The 18,306-nt window shown below is 46.3% G+C and overlaps 1 protein-coding gene across 2 annotated transcripts; it reads right to left on the bottom strand.

Annotated features, from left to right (window-relative positions):
* Window positions 1–1,278: 1,278 nt before the first annotated feature.
* Window positions 1,279–15,960, bottom strand: LOC118369623 (synaptopodin 2-like protein). Of its 2 annotated transcripts, none has more exons than XM_035754139.2 (4): window positions 15,559–15,960; window positions 14,044–14,195; window positions 12,922–13,664; window positions 1,279–6,158 (listed from the first exon to the last, which is right to left on the bottom strand). In XM_035754139.2, exons 1-4 carry the CDS (start codon window positions 15,658–15,660, stop codon window positions 3,421–3,423), a joined length of 3,735 nt encoding a protein of 1,244 aa, XP_035610032.1. In that variant the 5' UTR covers window positions 15,661–15,960; the 3' UTR covers window positions 1,279–3,420. The 2 variants fall into 2 exon arrangements, with proteins under 2 accessions (XP_035610032.1, XP_052354435.1); XM_052498475.1 differs by having other exon boundaries at window positions 15,541–15,676.
* Window positions 15,961–18,306: the final 2,346 nt, after the last annotated feature.

The following is an 18,306-nucleotide window of genomic DNA, read 5'->3' on the forward strand; positions in this document are numbered from 1 at the left end:
ATATGACAGTTTTTCTCAATCGCTTTGGCTCCATTCTCAAATGATTTGAGAATTCTACATGTCATATATAGGACCGCACAACGACCTCATGCTGGTGGCAGAGCGGCAGTATTGAGCCAAGAAATTTTCAACACGGTCATAGCCAACAATTCCATCCATCAAGAGAGATCCAAAGTGCAATCATAAATGACAACAATATCTTCGCAAATATCAATTCTGTTGGCATTTCCACTATAGACAGAGTTTAGGAAAAAAGATCTAATGACTATGAAACAACTCATATATGAGAGGAATAGTGACAGAGTGAAGGAGCTGCGGTACCAGGATGTCCAGGTACCCCGTACCCATGGAGTGATGCTGAATGTAAAAAATGACTCAACTTACCCCGTACCCATGGAGTGATGCTGAATGTAAAAAATGGCTCAACTTACCCCGTACCCATGGAGTGATGCTGAATGTAAAAAATGGCCCAACTTACCCCGTACCCATGGAGTGATGCTGAATGTAAAAAATGGCTCAACTTACCCCGTACCCATGGAGTGATGCTGAATGTAAAAAATGACTCAACTTACCCCGTACCCATGGAGTGATGCTGAATGTAAAAAATGGCTCAACTTACCCCGTACCCATGGAGTGATGCTGAATGTAAAAAATGGCTCAATGTAAAAATGACTTACCCATGGAGTGATGCTGAATGTAAAAAATGGCTCAACTTACCATGGAGTGATGCTGAATGTAAAAAATGGCTCAACTTACCCCGTACCCATGGAGTGATGCTGAATGTAAAAATGGAGTGACTGAATGTAAAAATGGCTCAACTTACCCCGTACTCCATGGAGTGATGCTGAATGTAAAAAACTGACTCAATGTAAAAATGGCTCAACTACCCCGTACCCATGGAGTGATGCTGAATGTAAAAAATGGCTCAACTTACCCCGTACCCATGGAGTGATGCTGAATGTAAAAAATGGCTCAACTTACCCCGTACCCATGGAGTGATGCTGAATGTAAAAAATGACTCAACTTACCCCGTACCCATGGAGTGATGCTGAATGTAAAAAATGGCTCAACTTACCCCACTCTCTCCTAATTGAATTAGAGAAATATTTGTTAATTTTAGGGAATCAAATGGCATTGTCGTTGCATGTAGCCTATTATTCCTGCTCAGAGACTGGTTTTCTGTAGCACAGCAATATTGTGTATCTGAGCATTTCAGTGTTACTCAGTGCTTTTTAATGACAGGGGGCAGTGTGGAATCAGAGGATTCAGACAATTGGATAAATGTTTAAGTATTTTTATTCCTCTAAAATGAACACATCTCTTAGTCAGTAAAAAGCTTATACTGCTCTCCTTTATTGCAGCTTCATTAACAGACATTTTCACACTCACTCTTTTATATAGATGTATCCAGGATAAATGCATTTGAGTTTTTTTGTATTTTTACACACCGAGACCACTATGCACAACATATCACATACTTTAAAACCCATAATGACATAAATACAGATAGCCTAAGTTAGGCTCAATTAGATTAATACATTAGAAAAAGAACAAAAAAGAACAATGATTTACCAGTGTCAGAAAGGCAAGTCATGAACCCTGTCAGTGAATGGGGGTCGTATCCATATCCAAAAGCCTGTATATATTTACAGTTAATTACCATCAGCTGTTTTCATTGTTAGAAGAACAGGAACGGTTATGGTTTCGTTCTTGATCGGGTTCATTATGTGTTCATCTCTGCCATTTTATACACTACCCGATCACCTCCATGTCTCAGAGAGGCACCGGTGGAGTCTGTTACTTTCTCTCTCTACCCTCCTCCCTTACTAGGCCTCAGAACCAGGCTTTTCCTGGTCACTCTCGTCTACTTTCCAAAGGCTGTGGGAAATCCTTGACAAATACCCAAACTGAAGTTTCTCTCTCATGGTACACCGTGTCGTATCTCCCCTCCTCTAAATTAGAGGCTAACATGCCAGTGAGGACCTTGACTTGGTTCATAACCGACACCCCTCTAAATCATTGGGCAGGGACCGTATGTCCCCGCTTCTTCAATATCCACAGCCCATCTCATGTCTTTAACATTTCTGTTGCCGGTGCCTCCCTGTTTTTCTATGCGACAAATCAGATTCAGTGACAACAAATGAACATCTGTCATCGGTGTGATTTGTTTTAATACAACGTGAGTGCTGACATGGACACCAGACATTCAGAAAGGGCACACTAGTCTGGGAAGGGCTGGGTTGCTGTGCTCATCCAATTCGCTTGGCTGTCAAATCAGCTCCGCAAATAGGCAGTGACTGGCTAGAAAAACACCTGTTAACTACAAACCCCGCCAAATCAGATAGCATTTCTCACTGACCCCTGGGAGCCAGGGATCTGGTGCCACCAACACAAACACTCAGGATGGAGTGAGGTCTAACTTACAGTATCTTCCACCTTCTCTGATCTTCCGAAGTGGGCTTCAGCAGACTGGAAGGGAGCCCCAGCCCTAGATCCATTAAACATTTGACCTAGCCATTGCCCAATGAAAAAGGAGCAATGACATCTGTTGGAGAGCCCAGATTTCATGAGAGAAGCATGTCAGGGGTTTCTTCTGAGTGAAGCATCATCGTGCTTGGCACTCGTCTGAGTGGCGCTCACTTGGCGCTCACATTGAATGAGCTCGGACCCCCCTGTGTTCACCACTCTCTGTTAGCCTCACCTCTCCCTCCTCTGTCCTCTCATCAGAGACAGGGAAGACTCAGGGCCTCAGCGATCCTCCTGTGGTAATTGTTAGTGAACGGTCGGTTGCTATGCAAAATAATATCCACCATTTCATTTCAGAAATCCTACATGTCAACATTTCAAGTTTCAAAGAATAATTCAGTACAGGCTCTCTCACTCCCATGGCGATTTAAACAGTATTTAGATGACTGTGTAGAAAGATAAGCCCTACAAAAACCTCCTCCAGGACAGGCGTACAGTGGATATACTACTGTGTACTTTGTGACATGACTGGGCCAAATGAGTTGAAAGACAGACCAGACCAAACGCAGGTTAGCAACAGTATGTGTGACAGGCAAGCTCATCTACGACTGCAATCACATGGACCATGATTTGAAGTTGATCATAGCACTTTGTGACGTTGACAGCAAAGGACCTCTATTGCACAAACAAAAAGGTGGGAAATAATAATAATAATAATCAAATGAATGGAAACACATTTCTGAGTTTCACCAATTAAAACATTCGTTTAGTGAGGGTTTCAAATCCTGCCAATGAAAGAGACTTCATACATTTGTGATAACGTATTTGTTGGGCTCTGAACAAACTCATTGATCAGTTTTTGACCACTTTAATACTCTGTTGTTTTGCAGATATATATCTTTTTTTATAGGGCTGGGATATGTCCAGTTCTCAGACAGGGTCTCCCACTCCCATTTACATGGCACCTGGTCTCCACACACGCGGCTGGACACCCACCTTGGTGGCGATGAAGCGGGGTTTGGGTGCCTGCATGGCATTTGCCTTGAAAGGAGGGGGGAGGTTAGCAAGGAAACTCAGATCAGGGGCACTCTGAAACTGCTTAGTACCTTGGAGCCCACTGTAAGACACCCCAGGATAGGGTGATGGGTGGGGGATGGGGTTGGGGTTGGGGACAGGGGTGGCATTGATTCTGGGCAGCCCGGGCAGGCCCCCTGAATAGGCAGGAGCAAGGGCGGGATGTGGGGCAGAGACCGGGGCTGGGGAATAGACAGGGGCAGGGGGTGGGGAGAGAGGAGCAGGGGTTGGGGAGATCATGTCGGAGCGGGTCAGGCGCTCTCCCAGCGTTGTGGCTGAACGAGGAGCGATCACGGTGGGGGCCAAACACCGGGATGACATCGGCGTGGGTGTTGAGAAGCGTTTGATCTCGTACACACGGGCCGCCTTGACTGGGATCTGTCTGGGAGGAGTCATGGTGCTGCCCACCATGGTAGTATACCCTCCCTGCTGCTGCCTCTGGTCCTGGTATGAGGGCATCGCCGACAGGTTGGCAACACTACCCCCGAACATAGCTGAGTTGAGCTGGTAAGGCTGCCTTCTCATGAAATCCAGAGCTTTGATTCCCTCCCTATGAGAGGCTATCCCCCGTCTGCTTCCCCAGCCCCCCCCGTCAGACCTACCTGTATCTCTCTGTGGCCCCACAGGGCAGGAGGGGGCTAGCAATGGGTTGTAACCAATGGGCGGGGGGGCACGGATGTTGGGGGATAACTTCCACTGTGAGTTGATATTGGGGTTGGGGGCATACTGGGACTCGGCCCCTGGGTGGGTGATCTCCTGCTGGTAGGCGGTCTCTAGTGGGGTGTCTACCACAAACCGGTCCATGCGGCTCTGCCTGCGGGCAAACAGCTGAGCCCCCTTCCCCTCCGCCTGGGGAATCTGAGGGGCCTCGTGGATGACCCTGGGTTTGGGGGCCACCGGTGGAGGCATCCTGCCCCGGCCGGCTTCAGCAGCCTGGTCTTCCTCTGTGCCTGAGTCAAAGCCCATCATACTCCCTGAATTACTTCCGTAGTGGGGCCTGTCATCCAGGTTCTGCACCATGTTCAGCAGGTCAGGGTTGGGAGAGTTCTTCTTCTCATCAGGGACTCGGAACATGGGCCTCCTGCCGCTGCGCCGACGAGCCTCCTGGAGGTAACCGGTACGACCACCAGGGAGAGGTGGGACATTGGACATGGGGGATCTAGGTGCAGCTGCAGGAGCTGTGGAGGGTGGGAGTGGGATAACTGAGACTGAAGCTTGGGGCATGTGGGCAAAATAAACTTGAGGTTGGGGTATGGGGTCAAATGACACTGGAGCTGGGGATGATTGGGCCACCGAGACCGAGGCTTGGGGTATGGGAGCACCTGAGAATGGCGATGGGGGTGGAATTGAGGGTACGTTGGCAAATGATACTGGGGGTGGTGGTACGGAGGCAAACGAGACTGGAGGTGGGGGTATGGGGCCACCTGAGAATTGTGCTGGGGGTGGAGGTATGGCTGTGAAGGAAGCCTGTGGAACAGAGAGCATAGGTGGTTCTGCCAGGCTCTCCACAGAGAAGGCAGGACGGGGATGAGTGGCCGGTGCTGAGGATGGGGTGGAGAACGGTCCTCCGGACACAGAGGACGGGGGTGAGAAGAAGGAAGGACAGCCACTTGCAGGCAGCTCTGATGTGGTGGAGAAGGGAGGTCCTACAATAGACACAGAGGTTGCTGGGCGCTGGGCCCTTTTGGTGATGACGGGGCGGAACACAACAGGAGCGGTGGCGGCTCGGTTAGTCACAAACCCTGGGTTGAAGGGGCGGGCGGTTCTGTTGACCACAGAGCTGGAGGAGAGTTCTGGCAGTGGTGTTTGGGGCGGAGGTATGGTTGAGATGGACACTTGGCCGGTGATTGGTTTGGGTGCCACAGTCGGGGGTGACATTATCACACTAGCTGTGCTCACTGCAGAGTAGGCTACATCTCCGTTAGCCATACTGTAGGCAGTAGGAGCAGCTGGGGCTGGTGCCATAGCCCTCTCTGCCACAGACGGAGTCTCCTCCTGGAAGGCTGCAGGGGGCGGTGGTGCCACAGGTTGCTGAGGTTGGTACATCTGTGGTTGTGTCTCTGGCTGGGGCTGGCTCTGTGCATATGGCTGAGGCTGCTCCTGGATCTGTGGTTGGTTCGGTGGTTGGGTCTTTATCTGAGGCTGGGGCGGCACCTGAGGCTGGGTGGCAGCCACCTTCTTGGCGTGCTCGGCCGCCCTCTTCCGTTGCTGCTCAAACAGCTGGGCGCCCTTCCCAGAGATGTCACTCAGGCCGGGACTGGGGGCATCTTCTGTCCCATCCCCTCGCTCTCCCCCCGCGGTCGCCCTCTTCTCCAGTGCATCCAAGTAGTCACTGTCCCAGGTGGTGTCGGGGGCGGCTGAGAAGCCATCCTCATCAAACTCCGACTCGCTTCCTGGGAAAAGACCATCTTCCTCCTGGGAATCTTGCTGCATGTCCTCGTCCACGCTGCCGAAGCTGGTCAGCGTGTACTTCTTGGAGCGCTGCCGCCTTTTCTTGAACATCAGCACGCCCTTGGAGTGGGGGTTGGGAGCGTCTGTCAGAAGGGAGGCGATGGAGCGGCACTTGGTTCTGGCCTCCTTCACCTGTTTGTCTTGAACCGTGTCACCCCGGTTCAGTTCTGTAGGGGTCAAAGCATGTTTTAGTGTGGGTACGTCTGTAAATACACCTGTACTGTTTCCATAACATCTCGGTTGTGGTCAATTCCATTTGAATTAGGTCGATTACCTTTATTTAAAGCTCAATGAAACTTATTTTAAATTCTTGAATAGGAGTTACAATTCACCTGAACAACTGCACCTAACATAATATACACAAAAAGATCACAGGATAGTATTTTACATGTAGTGAGTTCTTAGTCCGCGTAAAGTGACACAGGGTGGTCATAATTTCTACAAGCTATTTAAAATATGATGAAGAAACATGACTGTTATTAATGCATTGGCAAAAGTAAAGGGGGGTATATTTTTTTACCAGTGTTGAATGACCAGATATAACCTTTAAATTGACAACTCATCATGACATCAAGTTCTAAAAAACGGCAACAGCTAACTTCCTACAATTCTACACATTTTGCTATGGGGCAGAGAGAAAAAATGGCCGTTTTATAGCTAATCTCATGCTATTCTACACATTTTGCCATGGATTATGACGTGCTCATATGCTATCTGGGGGGCAACCTCCAGGGGAAGGGGTTGTGTGGTACTCCAGTGACAAGCATCCATCTTCTAGCATGTTACCAGAGCACATCTGAAAAAATGCCTGGCAAGCCACAGGATTTTTACATTTACCAAGGTGAAGTTCCCAGCTATTGACTTAATAGCATAGATTTGAAGAAAAGTCCCATCTTGTAGGCAAACTTCAAGCTGACGCTGTACATTTGCGCAAACTTATTATAGTTTTAGACAGATATGATCCCAATGTGCCCAACTATGTAAGGAGTTGTTATTTAAATTGTCATTGGCAGTGTCCCTGAAGAGGACATGTGAACCTCTAATTAGGGACACTCAGGGATTTATGGCATTTTATTTATTTAAACTTCTTAAAACAGCAACCTCCTGAAATAGCTTCCCTCTCTGGGAGTTTATGACTGTGACAGGTGGACAGGTTGTAAGTCTTTGGTATATACACTACAGTTCAAAAGTTTGGGGTCACGTAGAAATGTCCTTGTTTTTGAAAGGAAAGCACATTTCTTGTCCATTAATATAATATCTACACTAAGAGGCCCATTATCAGCAACCATCACAAATAATTCAAGATCATTTGAAAAGGCTAATTGAGCATTAGAAAACCCTTTGCAATTTTCAGCTGAAAACTGTTGTTCTGATTAAAGATCTCTTCTTTAGACTATATCACTGCCTCAAATAGACCTGCCACTGCATTGCCTGCATCCGTATCTCAGTTCACTGGTCACAATGGCAACACCCATCCGTAGCATACGCTCCAGCAGGTGTATCTCACTGATCATCCCTAAAGCCAAAACCTCCTTAGGCCGCCTTTCCTTCCAGTTCTCTGCTGCCTGCGACTGGAACGAATTGCAAAAAACTCTGGAGTTGGAGACTTTTATCTCCCTCACCAACTTTAAACATCTGTTATCTGAGCAGCTAACCGATCGCTGCAGCTGTACATAGTCCATCGGTATATAGCCCACCCAATTTACCTACTTCATCCCCATACTGTTTTTATTTATTTACTTTTCTGCTCTTTTGCACACCAGTATCTCTACCTGGACATCTGATCATGTATCACTCCAGTGTTAATCTGCTAAATTGTAATTATTTGCTCCTATGGCCTATTTATTGCCTACCTCATGCCTTTTGTACACAATGTTTATAGATTTTTTTTTCTACTATGTTATTGACTTGTTTATTGTTTATTCCATGTGTAACTCTGTGTTGTTGTCTGTTCACACTGCTATGCTTTATCTTGGCCAGGTCGCAGTTGCAAATGAGAACTTGTTCTCAACTAGCGAACAGGCCTTTCTAATCGACCTGGCCGGGGTATCCTGGAATGACATTGACCTCATCCCGTCAGTAGAGGATGCCTGGTTATTCTTTAAAAGTGCCTTCCTCACCATCGAAAATAAGCATGCCCCGTTCAAAAAATGTAGAACTAGAAATAGATATAGCCCTTGGTTCACTCCAGACCTGTCTGCCCTTGACCAGCACAAAAACATCCTGTGGCGTTCTGCATTAGCATCGAATAGCCCCTGTGATATGCAACTTTTAGGGAAGTTAGGAACCAATATACACAGGCAGTTAGTGAAAGCTATCTTTTTCAAACAGAAATTTGCATCCTGTAGTACAAACTCAAAAAAGTTCTGGGACACTGTAAAGTCCATGGAGAATAAGAGCACCTCCTCCCAGCTGCCCACTGCACTGAGGCTAGGAAACACTGTCACTACCAATAAATCCACAATAATTGAGAATTTCAATAAGCATTTTTCTACGGCTGGCCATGCTTTCCACCTGGCTACCCCTACCCCGATCAACAGCCCTGCGCTCCCCACAGCACCTTGCCCAAACCTCCCCCACTTCTCCTTCACCCAAATCCAGATAGCTGATGTTCGGAAAGAGCTGCAAAATATAGACCCCTACAAATCAACCGGGCTAGACAATCTGGACCCTCTCTTTCTAAAATTATCTGCCAAAATTATTGCAACCCCTATTACGAGCCTGTTCAACCTCTCTTTCGTATCGTCTCTTTCGTATCGTCTGAGATTCCCATAGCTGCCGTGGTCATCCCCCTCTTCAAACACTCTAGACCCAAACTGCTACATACCTATATGTTTTCTACCCTGCCTTTCTAAGGTCTTTGAAAGCCAAGTTAACAAATAGATTACCGACCATTTCGAATCTCACCGTAACTTCTCCGCTATGCAATCTGGTTTCAGAGCTGGTCATGGGTGCACCTCAGACACGCTCAAGGTCCTAAACGATATCATAACCGCCATCAATAAGAGACATTACTGTGCTGCCGTATTCATCGACATAGCTAAGGCTTTCAACTCTGTCAATCACAACATTCTTATTGGCAGACTCAACAGCCTTGGCTTCTCAAATGATTGCCTCGCTTGGTACACCAACTACTTCTTCGATAGAGGTCAGTATGACAAATCGGAGGGCCTGTTGTCCGGATCTCTGGCAGTCTCTATGGGGGTGCCACAGGGTTCAATTCTCGGGCCGACTCTCTTCTCTGTATACATAAATGATGTCGCTCTTGCTGCTGGTGATTCTTTGATCCACCTCCACGCAGACAACACCATTCTGTATACCTCTGACCCTTCGTTGGACACTGTTAACTAACCTCCAGAGGAGCTTCAATGCCATACAACTCTCCTTCCGTGGCCTCCAACTGCTCTTACATGCAAGTAAAACTAAATGCATGCTCTTCACCCGATCGCTGCCCACACATGCCCGCCCGTCCAGCATCACTACTCTGGACGGTTTTGACTTATACCTAGGTGTCTGGTTAGACTGTAAACTCTCCTTCTAGACTCACATTAAACATTTCCAATCCCAAATTAAATCTAGAATCTGCTTCCTATTTCGCAACGAAGCATCCTTCACCACCCGTAGCACGCGCTCCAGCAGGTATATCTCACTGGTCCAGTTCTCTGCTGCCACTGACTGGAACGACCTGCAAAAATCTCTGAAGCTGGAGACTCTTACCTCCCTCACAGATCAGAGCAGCTCACAGATCACTGCACCTGTACATAGCTCATCTGTAAATAGCCCATCCAATCTACCTCATCCCCATACTGTATTTATTTATTTACTTATCTTGCTCCTTTGCACCCCAGTATCTCAACTTGCACATTCATCTTTTGCACATTCTACCATTCCAGTGTTTAATTGGTATATTGTAATTACTTTGTCACCATGGCCTATTTATTGCCTTATCTCTCTTAACCTACCTCATTTGCACATGCTGAATATAGATTTTTCTCTTGTATTATTGATTGTATTTTTGTTTTTTTCCATGTGTAACATGTGTGTTGTTGTATATGTCGTACTGCTTTTCTTTATCTTGGCCAGGTCGCAGTTGCAAATGAGAACTTGTTCTCAACTAGCCTACCTGGTTAAATAAAGTTTAAATAAAATACAAATGACAGCTTTGCACAATCTTGGCATTCTCTCAACCAGCTTCATGAGGGAGTCACCTGGAATGCATTTCAATTAACAGGTGTGCCAAGTTAGACGTTACTTTGTGGAATTTCTTTCCTTCTGAATGTGTTTGAACCAATCAGTTGTGTTGTGACAAGTTAGGGTTGGTATACAGACGATAGCCCTATTTGGTAAAATACCAAGTCCATATTATGGCAAGAACAGCTCAAGTAAAGCAAAGAGAAATAGCAGTCCATCATTACTTTAAGACATGAAGCATGGAGGAGGAGGTGTGATGGTGCTTGGCTAGTGACACTGTCTTTGATTTATTTAGAATTCAAGGCACACTTAACCAGCATGGCTACCACAGTATTATGCAACGATACGCCATCCCATCTGGTTTGCACAGTTATTTCCTAGTTTGATGTCTTCACTGTTATTTTACAATGTAGAAAATAGTACAAACAAAGAAAAACCCTTGAATGAGTAGGTATGTCCAAACTTTTGACTGGTGCTGTATATATTTTGGCTGTTAGCCCAGGTCACTGGTCCAATCATCAGCTGCCTGTTAGCTCTGACAGATTGATCACAGCAGAGGGCACTCCGCCTTACTATTATTAACTATTGGTGTATTGGTGTCTAAACCATCCGACCAAGGACAGCACATGTGTATTTTGTCTATTGATATGTGTATGAATGGAATGGTATCATATTTTGTTTACTCTAGATACAGTTTTAAATGTGTCTTATTTATACCTGTAAATAGTTATTGTATGTTTTTCTTCAGTGTGTCCTTGTTTTTGTTGCAGTCTTAGCGAGATGTAGCAAGATATGAACGTGAGAGGGGAATATAGTGGAAGAGAAGGACAGAGTGATATATAAAGGTGGTCGAAGAGGGAAAGTGAGAGGGAGGGAGCTACTGCTACTTGATATCAGATAGCAGCTGCTTGGAGATGCCTTTCCCAGTTCATACATGCAGTGCTCGGGTTAGCGGACCACTGAACTAGGGGACAAATATAGGCCCTGTTCTACGTAGAAGGGACTGCCTCAGTCCTCTTAAAGGGGCCCTTTTCAGACTAATGCTATCTCATGAGGAATACTCTGCCTTTACCCGAGAGGACACCTATGAGAATAAACATTGATTTGATTTGAGAAGCTACTTGAACCATCTCATTATCACAATGACAATTTTTTAAATATGATTTACACTGAACAAAAATGTAAACGCAACATGTAACAATTTCTATGATTTTACTGAGTTACAGTTCATATAAGAAAATCAATTCATTAGGCCCTAATATATGGATTTCACGTGACTGGGAATACAGAAATGCAATTGTTGGTCACAGATACCTAAAAAAAAGGTAGGGCCGTGGATCAGAAAACCAGTCCGTATCTGCTGTGACCAACATCTGCCTCATGCAGCGCAACACATCCCCTACACATTGAATAGATCAGGCTGTTGATTGTGGCCTGTGGAATGTTGTCTCACTCCTCTTCAATGGCTGTTCAAAGTTGCTGGATATTGGCAGGAACTGGAACACGCTGTCGTACACATCGATCCAGAGCATCCCAAACAGGCTCAATGGGTGACATGTCTGGTGAGTATGCAGGCCATGGAAGAACTGGGACATTTTCAGCTTCCAGGAATTGTGTACAGATCCTTGCGACATGGTGCTGTGTATTATCACGCTGAAACATGAGGTGATGGCAGCGGATGAATGTCACGACAGTGGTCTTCAGGATCTCGTCACGGTATCTCTGTGCTTTCAAATTGCCATTGATAAAATGTCATTGTGTTCATTGTCCTTAGCTTGTGCCTGCCCATACCATAACTCCACAGCCACCATGGGGCACTCTGTTCACAACATTGACATCAGCAAACAGCTCGCCCCCACACGACACCATACACGCAGTCTGCCATCTGCCCGGTACAGTTGAAACCCGGGATTCATCCGTGAAAAGCACACTTCTCCAGCGTGCCACTGGCCAGCGAAGGTGAGCATTTGACCACTGAAGTCGGTTTTTCGACACCGAACTGCAGTCAGGTCAAGACCCTGGTGAGGACCAAGAGCAAGCAGATGAGCTTCCATGAGATGGTTTCTGACAGTTTGTGTAGAAATTCTTCAGCTGTGCAAAACCACAGTTTAATCAGCTGTCCGGGTGGCTGGTCTCAGATGATCCTGCAGGTGAAGAAGATGGATGTGGAGGTCCTGGACTGGCATGGTTAAAACATGGTGTGTGGTTGTGATGTACTGTAAAATTCTCTAAAATGGCGTTGGAGTGGGCTTATGGTAGAGAAATGAACATTCAATTGTTTGGCAACAGCTGTGGTGGATATTCCTACAGTCAGCATACCAATTGCATGCTCCCTCAAAACTTGAGACATCACAAAACTGCACATTTTAGAGTGGCCTTTTATTGTCCCCAGCACAAGGTGCAGCTCTGTAATGAGGAAGCGCTGCTTCCATATATGCCACACCTGTCAGGTGGATGGTTTATCTTTGCGAAGGATAATTACTCACTAACAGGGATGTAAACAATTTTGTGCACAACATTTGAGAGAAATAAGCTTTTTGCATGTATTGAACATTTCTGGGATCTTTTATTTCAGCTAATGAAACATGGGACCAACAATTTACATGTTGCGTTTATATTTTTGTTCAGTATAAATAACTCGCAACATGCAATGCCAGCCTCAACTAGCCATTACATGACTAATTATTTGTACAGTAACACATCTCACATCACCCTATGGGGTATGATTAGGATACTCACTGGCTTGCTTGGCCTTGTCCATGTAGGTGACACTGAGCTCCTCATCCAGAGGGGTGTCTATGGGCCCCACCATGGGCACCAGCTGCCTGCGGGAGCTCAGCTGCATGGCCCCCTTGGCCCTCTCGGGGGAAACCAGTGGGACCACGTTGGAGGGCTCCTGGAAGCCACTGTCCTCCTCCGCCACTCCGTCCCTTCCTGGGCCCTGGTCCTCAACAGAGGAGATGATGGAGGAGGTCTCTGTGGAGGTCTGGGAGGACCACATCCCTGGAGGGGGCTGGTAAATCACCTCCTTGCGGGCCACCCCCTGCAAGCCTTCCCCCGCTCCTCGGCCATCCATTAGCCCGTGGTCCTGGAGCCCTGGGTAGAGCTGGCCATCTGGGGCGCTGTCATAGCCGCTAAACTCTGAGGTCTCGCCTCCCTCCTGGGAGGCTCTGCCAGAGGCTTTGCCGGGTAAGTTGCTGGGACTTCTGCGCTTCTGCCTCCTCTGCCTCTCGTGGGCTGCCACATCTGCGTCGCTGTCTGTCTCCCCGTAGTAGGCCTCACTGCCTGGGGGCGAGGTGAGGCCGCTGCGCCCCATGGGAGACAGGACAGAGGACCTGCCATGGGGGACCTCCCTGACAGCTGCTATGTGGTGGGGTCTGGAGGAGGGGGACATGGCACGCAGGGCGGCTCGGTACTCTTTGTCAATGCGAGGGGACGGGGCGCGGGTCAACAGCACCACAGACTGGAAGCCTGCCGGTGCCCTGTGGGAGCAAATTACCAATTGTTGGGCATACTGCTCTGGCTTATGCTATTTGCATAAGATGGGGTGGCAGGTAGCCTGGTGGTTAGAGCATTGTGCCAGTAACTGAAAGGTTGCTGGATCGAATCCCCAAGCTGACAAGGTAAAAATCTGTTGTTCTGCCCCTGAACAAGGCAGTTTACCCACGGTTCCCTGGCAGGCTGTCATTGTAAATAATAATTTGTTCTTAACTGACTTGCCTAGTTAAATAAAGATGAAATTAATAAAATAATGATGGAGTAGCACTTAATGCTAATATAACAGGTAAAACAATGTGTTAACATCAGGACTTTTATGCATAAAAGTGTATATATCAATGGCGATTGTAATTACTCTCTGACCTCTTGACCCGGATGTGTAATATTCCTGGGGAGCTGTCGATTATGGTCATGGCCTGGGAGTGGGACAGACTTCCACATGGCTGCTCGTTGATGGACACCAGCTCATCGCCCTCCCGCAGTCCTGCCCTGCACGCCTTACTGCGCTTACGCACCTACACCAGCAGAGAGAGACAAAATATCACCCACAATAAACAATATAAGATAGGTTTGCCAACCGTACCCAATGCCATACTCTATCTCTCTCTCTCTCACTCTCTTTAACAAGCTCTCTCTCTATCTATTATCTCTCTGTCATCTCTCCTTCATTCTGAAAAGTGATATTGGATAGAGAACATGACAAAGCAGCTCTTGATCTCTTGTCTTTGTGACTTGCCCTGACAGCTTGGACGTGCTGCAGACATTTCCCACAAGCTGTGGCTGAAGTGAAGCCCTCTTACCCACTTCAGCAGCGAAATGCCAGCCAGCACCTCTCCTCCCCCATGCACTCTCCCACTATTTGTGCCCTATGGGTTGACCCCATAGTTGTGCTAATGCAACCTATGAGATTTTAAGAGAATGTACATGTTGAAGCTACATGATCTGTAAGGATCTCTTACTCTGGTAGAAACTTTACACATCAAGAGTTACACTGAGGTGTGTGAGGATAGAGGAATTTATATTTGTTTTGAAGGGGTTCTTTTACCCTTTGGATCTCAACTATCACTGGGGAATAATATAACCCAGACAATTTCTTCACTGGGCTGAAACACACACTTTGGTGAGCCACCTCTTAACCCAGAATAGTCTGTTTGAAAAGCGGTTTTGCTCAGTCAACACTCAGTCAATGTGGTTTCTGTGTGTGTGTGTGTGTGTGTGTGTGTGTGTGTGTGTGTGTGTGTGTGTGTGTGTGTGTGTGTGTGTGTGTGTGTGTGTGTCCATACTATATGTACTAAAATCCCCTATACAGAAAAGGACAAGAGAAATACTTTGGTAATGGGGAAATGCAATGGGGGAATGCATAGGCAGTTGGATATGTAAGGTGTGAAACTGATATCCTGTATGTGTCTATGACAGCTTTGCTGAACTGGATATCCTCTTATGAAGAGGTGTAGCAACTGACTGAGAACCCTGACTGAGAACCAGCCATTCAGAAACGAGAGAGATCCAATGAGGAAAGATGATTGTACGATCTGTCCGACATCTGTGCAATCACATACCAAATGATGTCTGCCTTGCTACATGCACTCCAAACAGGATAAGTTTAAAGTTCTACAGCTCTATCAATCCCTCCAATGTCTCCCATTCTAGTGCAGACACATGACTCATGCTCAGGCTTCTCGGCCCCCTGGCCATGATTGCAGCCGATATTTTATCTGAACCATGTTCACAACCCTTTATTACCCACTAATTCCAGACCCAATATATTATAGAATGCACTGTCATAGACATAGACACTTATCATTCAGAATGTCCCTCTTACCATATCCCCTGTCCCTTGAAACAGTTTTACCATCCTACCTTTCACTGAAGCCATACCTTGGCCACCTGAAGTGGTTTCTGGTGCTCCGCGCCCCCCTGGAGACGAAAGCCCCATGGTGCTCCACCAGACAAGGTGATTATAACCTCTTCTGCCACCATTATTGTGTGATATGTTCTCCTTTTTTGTTTTTCTGTCCGTTTGTCTGTCTTTTTGTCTTTCTGGGGGGCCCTCAGTGCGTTTACTCCATAGTTGTCAGGGCCCCCTCAGAGAGCTCTGTCCGCTCTCCTTCAGCTATAATGTCATGGAGTTGACTTCTCTCAACCCACTACTCTGGCACCTGGGCACGCACACATACACACACTCTTTCAATGACACACACACATGCCCACCCACACCCTAAGTATGGGCACTGCTGATAGGGTTGCAGGCTGGGGGAGCTGAAATAGAGAGAGAGGGGGGAAGAGAGAGAGAGAGAGAGAGCGATAGAGAGAGGGGGAGACAGAAAGAGGAGAGAGAGAGAGAGAGAGAGAGAGAGAGAGAGAGAGAGAGAGAGAGAGAGAGAGAGAGAGAGAGAGAGAGAGAGAGAGAGAGAGAGAGAGAGAGAGAGAGAGAGAGAGAGAGAAAGAAAGAAAGGTGGGGAGAGAGTGAGAGAGAAAGAGAGGAAGAGAGGAGGGATAGAGAGGAGAGCAAGCAAGAGAGAGAGGGAGGTAGGTGGAAAAGAAGAGGAGGTGGTTAGAGACCTGTGTCTGCTTACACAGTGGAATGCTGGCTTGAGTGATTGAGAGGAGGGTCTAATTGCACACTTGTCCTGTCACTCAGACAGCAGAGTTGTCAAGGGGTTGTTGATAGCCACTCCAAAAATAAGCCCCTACCTCCAGTGTTGTCCATGCACCTCTAAACCTGTGTAAGACTAGAATCTGAAGAATCTAAATTATTTATATCTATGTTCCCAAATGGTGGGTGGGGATCCACTTTGTAGTGGGTCATGGCTGATTCCTTTGAGGTCGTGGCTTCATTAATCAGTCAATCACTTTTTATTATAACACTTTTTGCAAAATCATTAGTCGCAAGATATTTGTGGTTAGGTCCTGGGTAGAAACTGTCATCCGTTCGGGGTCCATATTAGGACATCCTCAGTTTCAGGATGACTTTTTGGATCACAACAACTCAACCACTGACATTACAAGACTTTGTTTGTGACACTTTCCCTGGGGGACAGATAGCAACAAGTGGACATACACTACAGTTCAAAAGTTTGGGGTCACATGGAAATATCCTTGTTTTTGAAAGAAAAGTACTTTTTTGTCAATTAAAATAACATCAAATTGATCAGAAATACAGTGTAGACATTGTTAATGTTGTAAATGACTGTTGTAGCTGGAAACGGCAGAGTTTTTATGGATTATTTACGTAGGTGTACAGAGGCCCATTATCAGCAACCATCACTCCTGTGTTCCAATGGCACGTTGTGTTAGCTAATCCAAGTTTATCATTTTAATAGGCCAGCATCCTGGAGTCGCCTCTTCACTGTTGATGTTGAGACCGGTGCGGGTACTATTTAGTAAAGCTACCAGTTGAGGACTTGGAGGCATCTGTTTCTCAAACTAGACACTCTAATGTACTTGTCCTCTTGCTCAGTTGTGCACCGGGGCCTCCCACTCCTCTTTCTATTCTGGTTAAAGCCAGTTTGCACTGTTCTGTGAAGGGAGAATTACACAGCATTGTACAAGATCTTCAGTTTCTTGGCAATTTCTCACATGGAATAGCCTTAATTTCGCAAAACAACGTTAGACTGCCGAGTTTCAGAAGAAAGGTCTATGTTTCTGGCCATTTTGAGACTGTTTTCGAACCCTCAAAGGCCAGTTGTATTGCTTCTTCAATCAGATCAACAGTTGTGCTGTTCTAACAAAATTGCAAAAGGGTTTTCTAATTATCAATTAGCCTTTTAAAATGATAAACTTGGATTAGCTAACCCAACGTGCCATTGGAACACAGGAGTGATGGTTGCTGATAATGGGCCTCTGTACGCCTATGTAGATATTCCATAAAAAATCTGTCGTTTCCAGCTACAATAGTCATTTACAACATTAACAATGTCTACACTGTATTTCTGATCAATTTGATGTTTTAATGGAGAAAAGATGTGCTTTTCTTTCAAAAACAAGGACCTTTCTATGTGACCCCAAACTTTTGAACGGCAGTGTATATTACATTGTACATGATGAAGGAGCCACTTTGGATTGAATTCGCAATCTTTTACCTTAATGTTCTGGCATGGCTTAGAATCTGAGACTGCATTCTTACATATAACTGCACTCTTAGCAGGGGAACTGTGATGGTAGGGCCAGCCTGGACAGGATCCTGGCTCTCAGCCCACTAGCCCTCACAGACACCTAAGATACTCTGTCCCAAAGGGGAACTGAACCAAACTAAGAGTAGACAAAGTAAAACAGTTTCTCCAGACACACAGTGTGCAGGATTATAGCTAGTGGGCCATTGCTATATTATTTTGTGTCATGATCACACACCTGGACGATAAGCTTTATGCTTCACACACACACACCCCATTCACACCCTTGATCATAATACATGAACCAGAACAATGTATGTGTTATGGTCAAGGGTGTGAATGCTGTGCATGTCCATATAGCACAAAGAGGCAGAGGCCTTTACCTAATACCCGGTCTAGTGCAAAGTAGATCTCTGTGGCAATGAAAAGCCTTTAAGTCCTTTTGATGGGGATGGAATTATCTTTATCCCCCACAGTAGCCCCTATCCATGCAATGCTGTTCTTATCAACAGTG

The sequence above is a fragment of the Oncorhynchus keta genome, chromosome 36 (genome assembly GCF_023373465.1).
Source record: "Oncorhynchus keta strain PuntledgeMale-10-30-2019 chromosome 36, Oket_V2, whole genome shotgun sequence".
Classification (NCBI taxonomy): Eukaryota; Metazoa; Chordata; class Actinopteri; order Salmoniformes; family Salmonidae; genus Oncorhynchus; species Oncorhynchus keta.

Excerpts from the sequence above, each read along its gene's own strand:
- LOC118369623 (XM_035754139.2), bottom strand. The coding sequence starts at position 15,660 with ATGGTGGCAGAAGAGGTTATAATCACCTTGTCTGGTGGAGCACCATGG. Across the intron at positions 14,196-15,558 it reads AACCACTTCAGGTGGCCAAG|GTGCGTAAGCGCAGTAAGGC; the intron begins GTATGGCTTCAG and ends CTGCTGGTGTAG. Across the intron at positions 13,665-14,043 it reads TTACACATCCGGGTCAAGAG|GGCACCGGCAGGCTTCCAGT; the intron begins GTCAGAGAGTAA and ends TTGCTCCCACAG.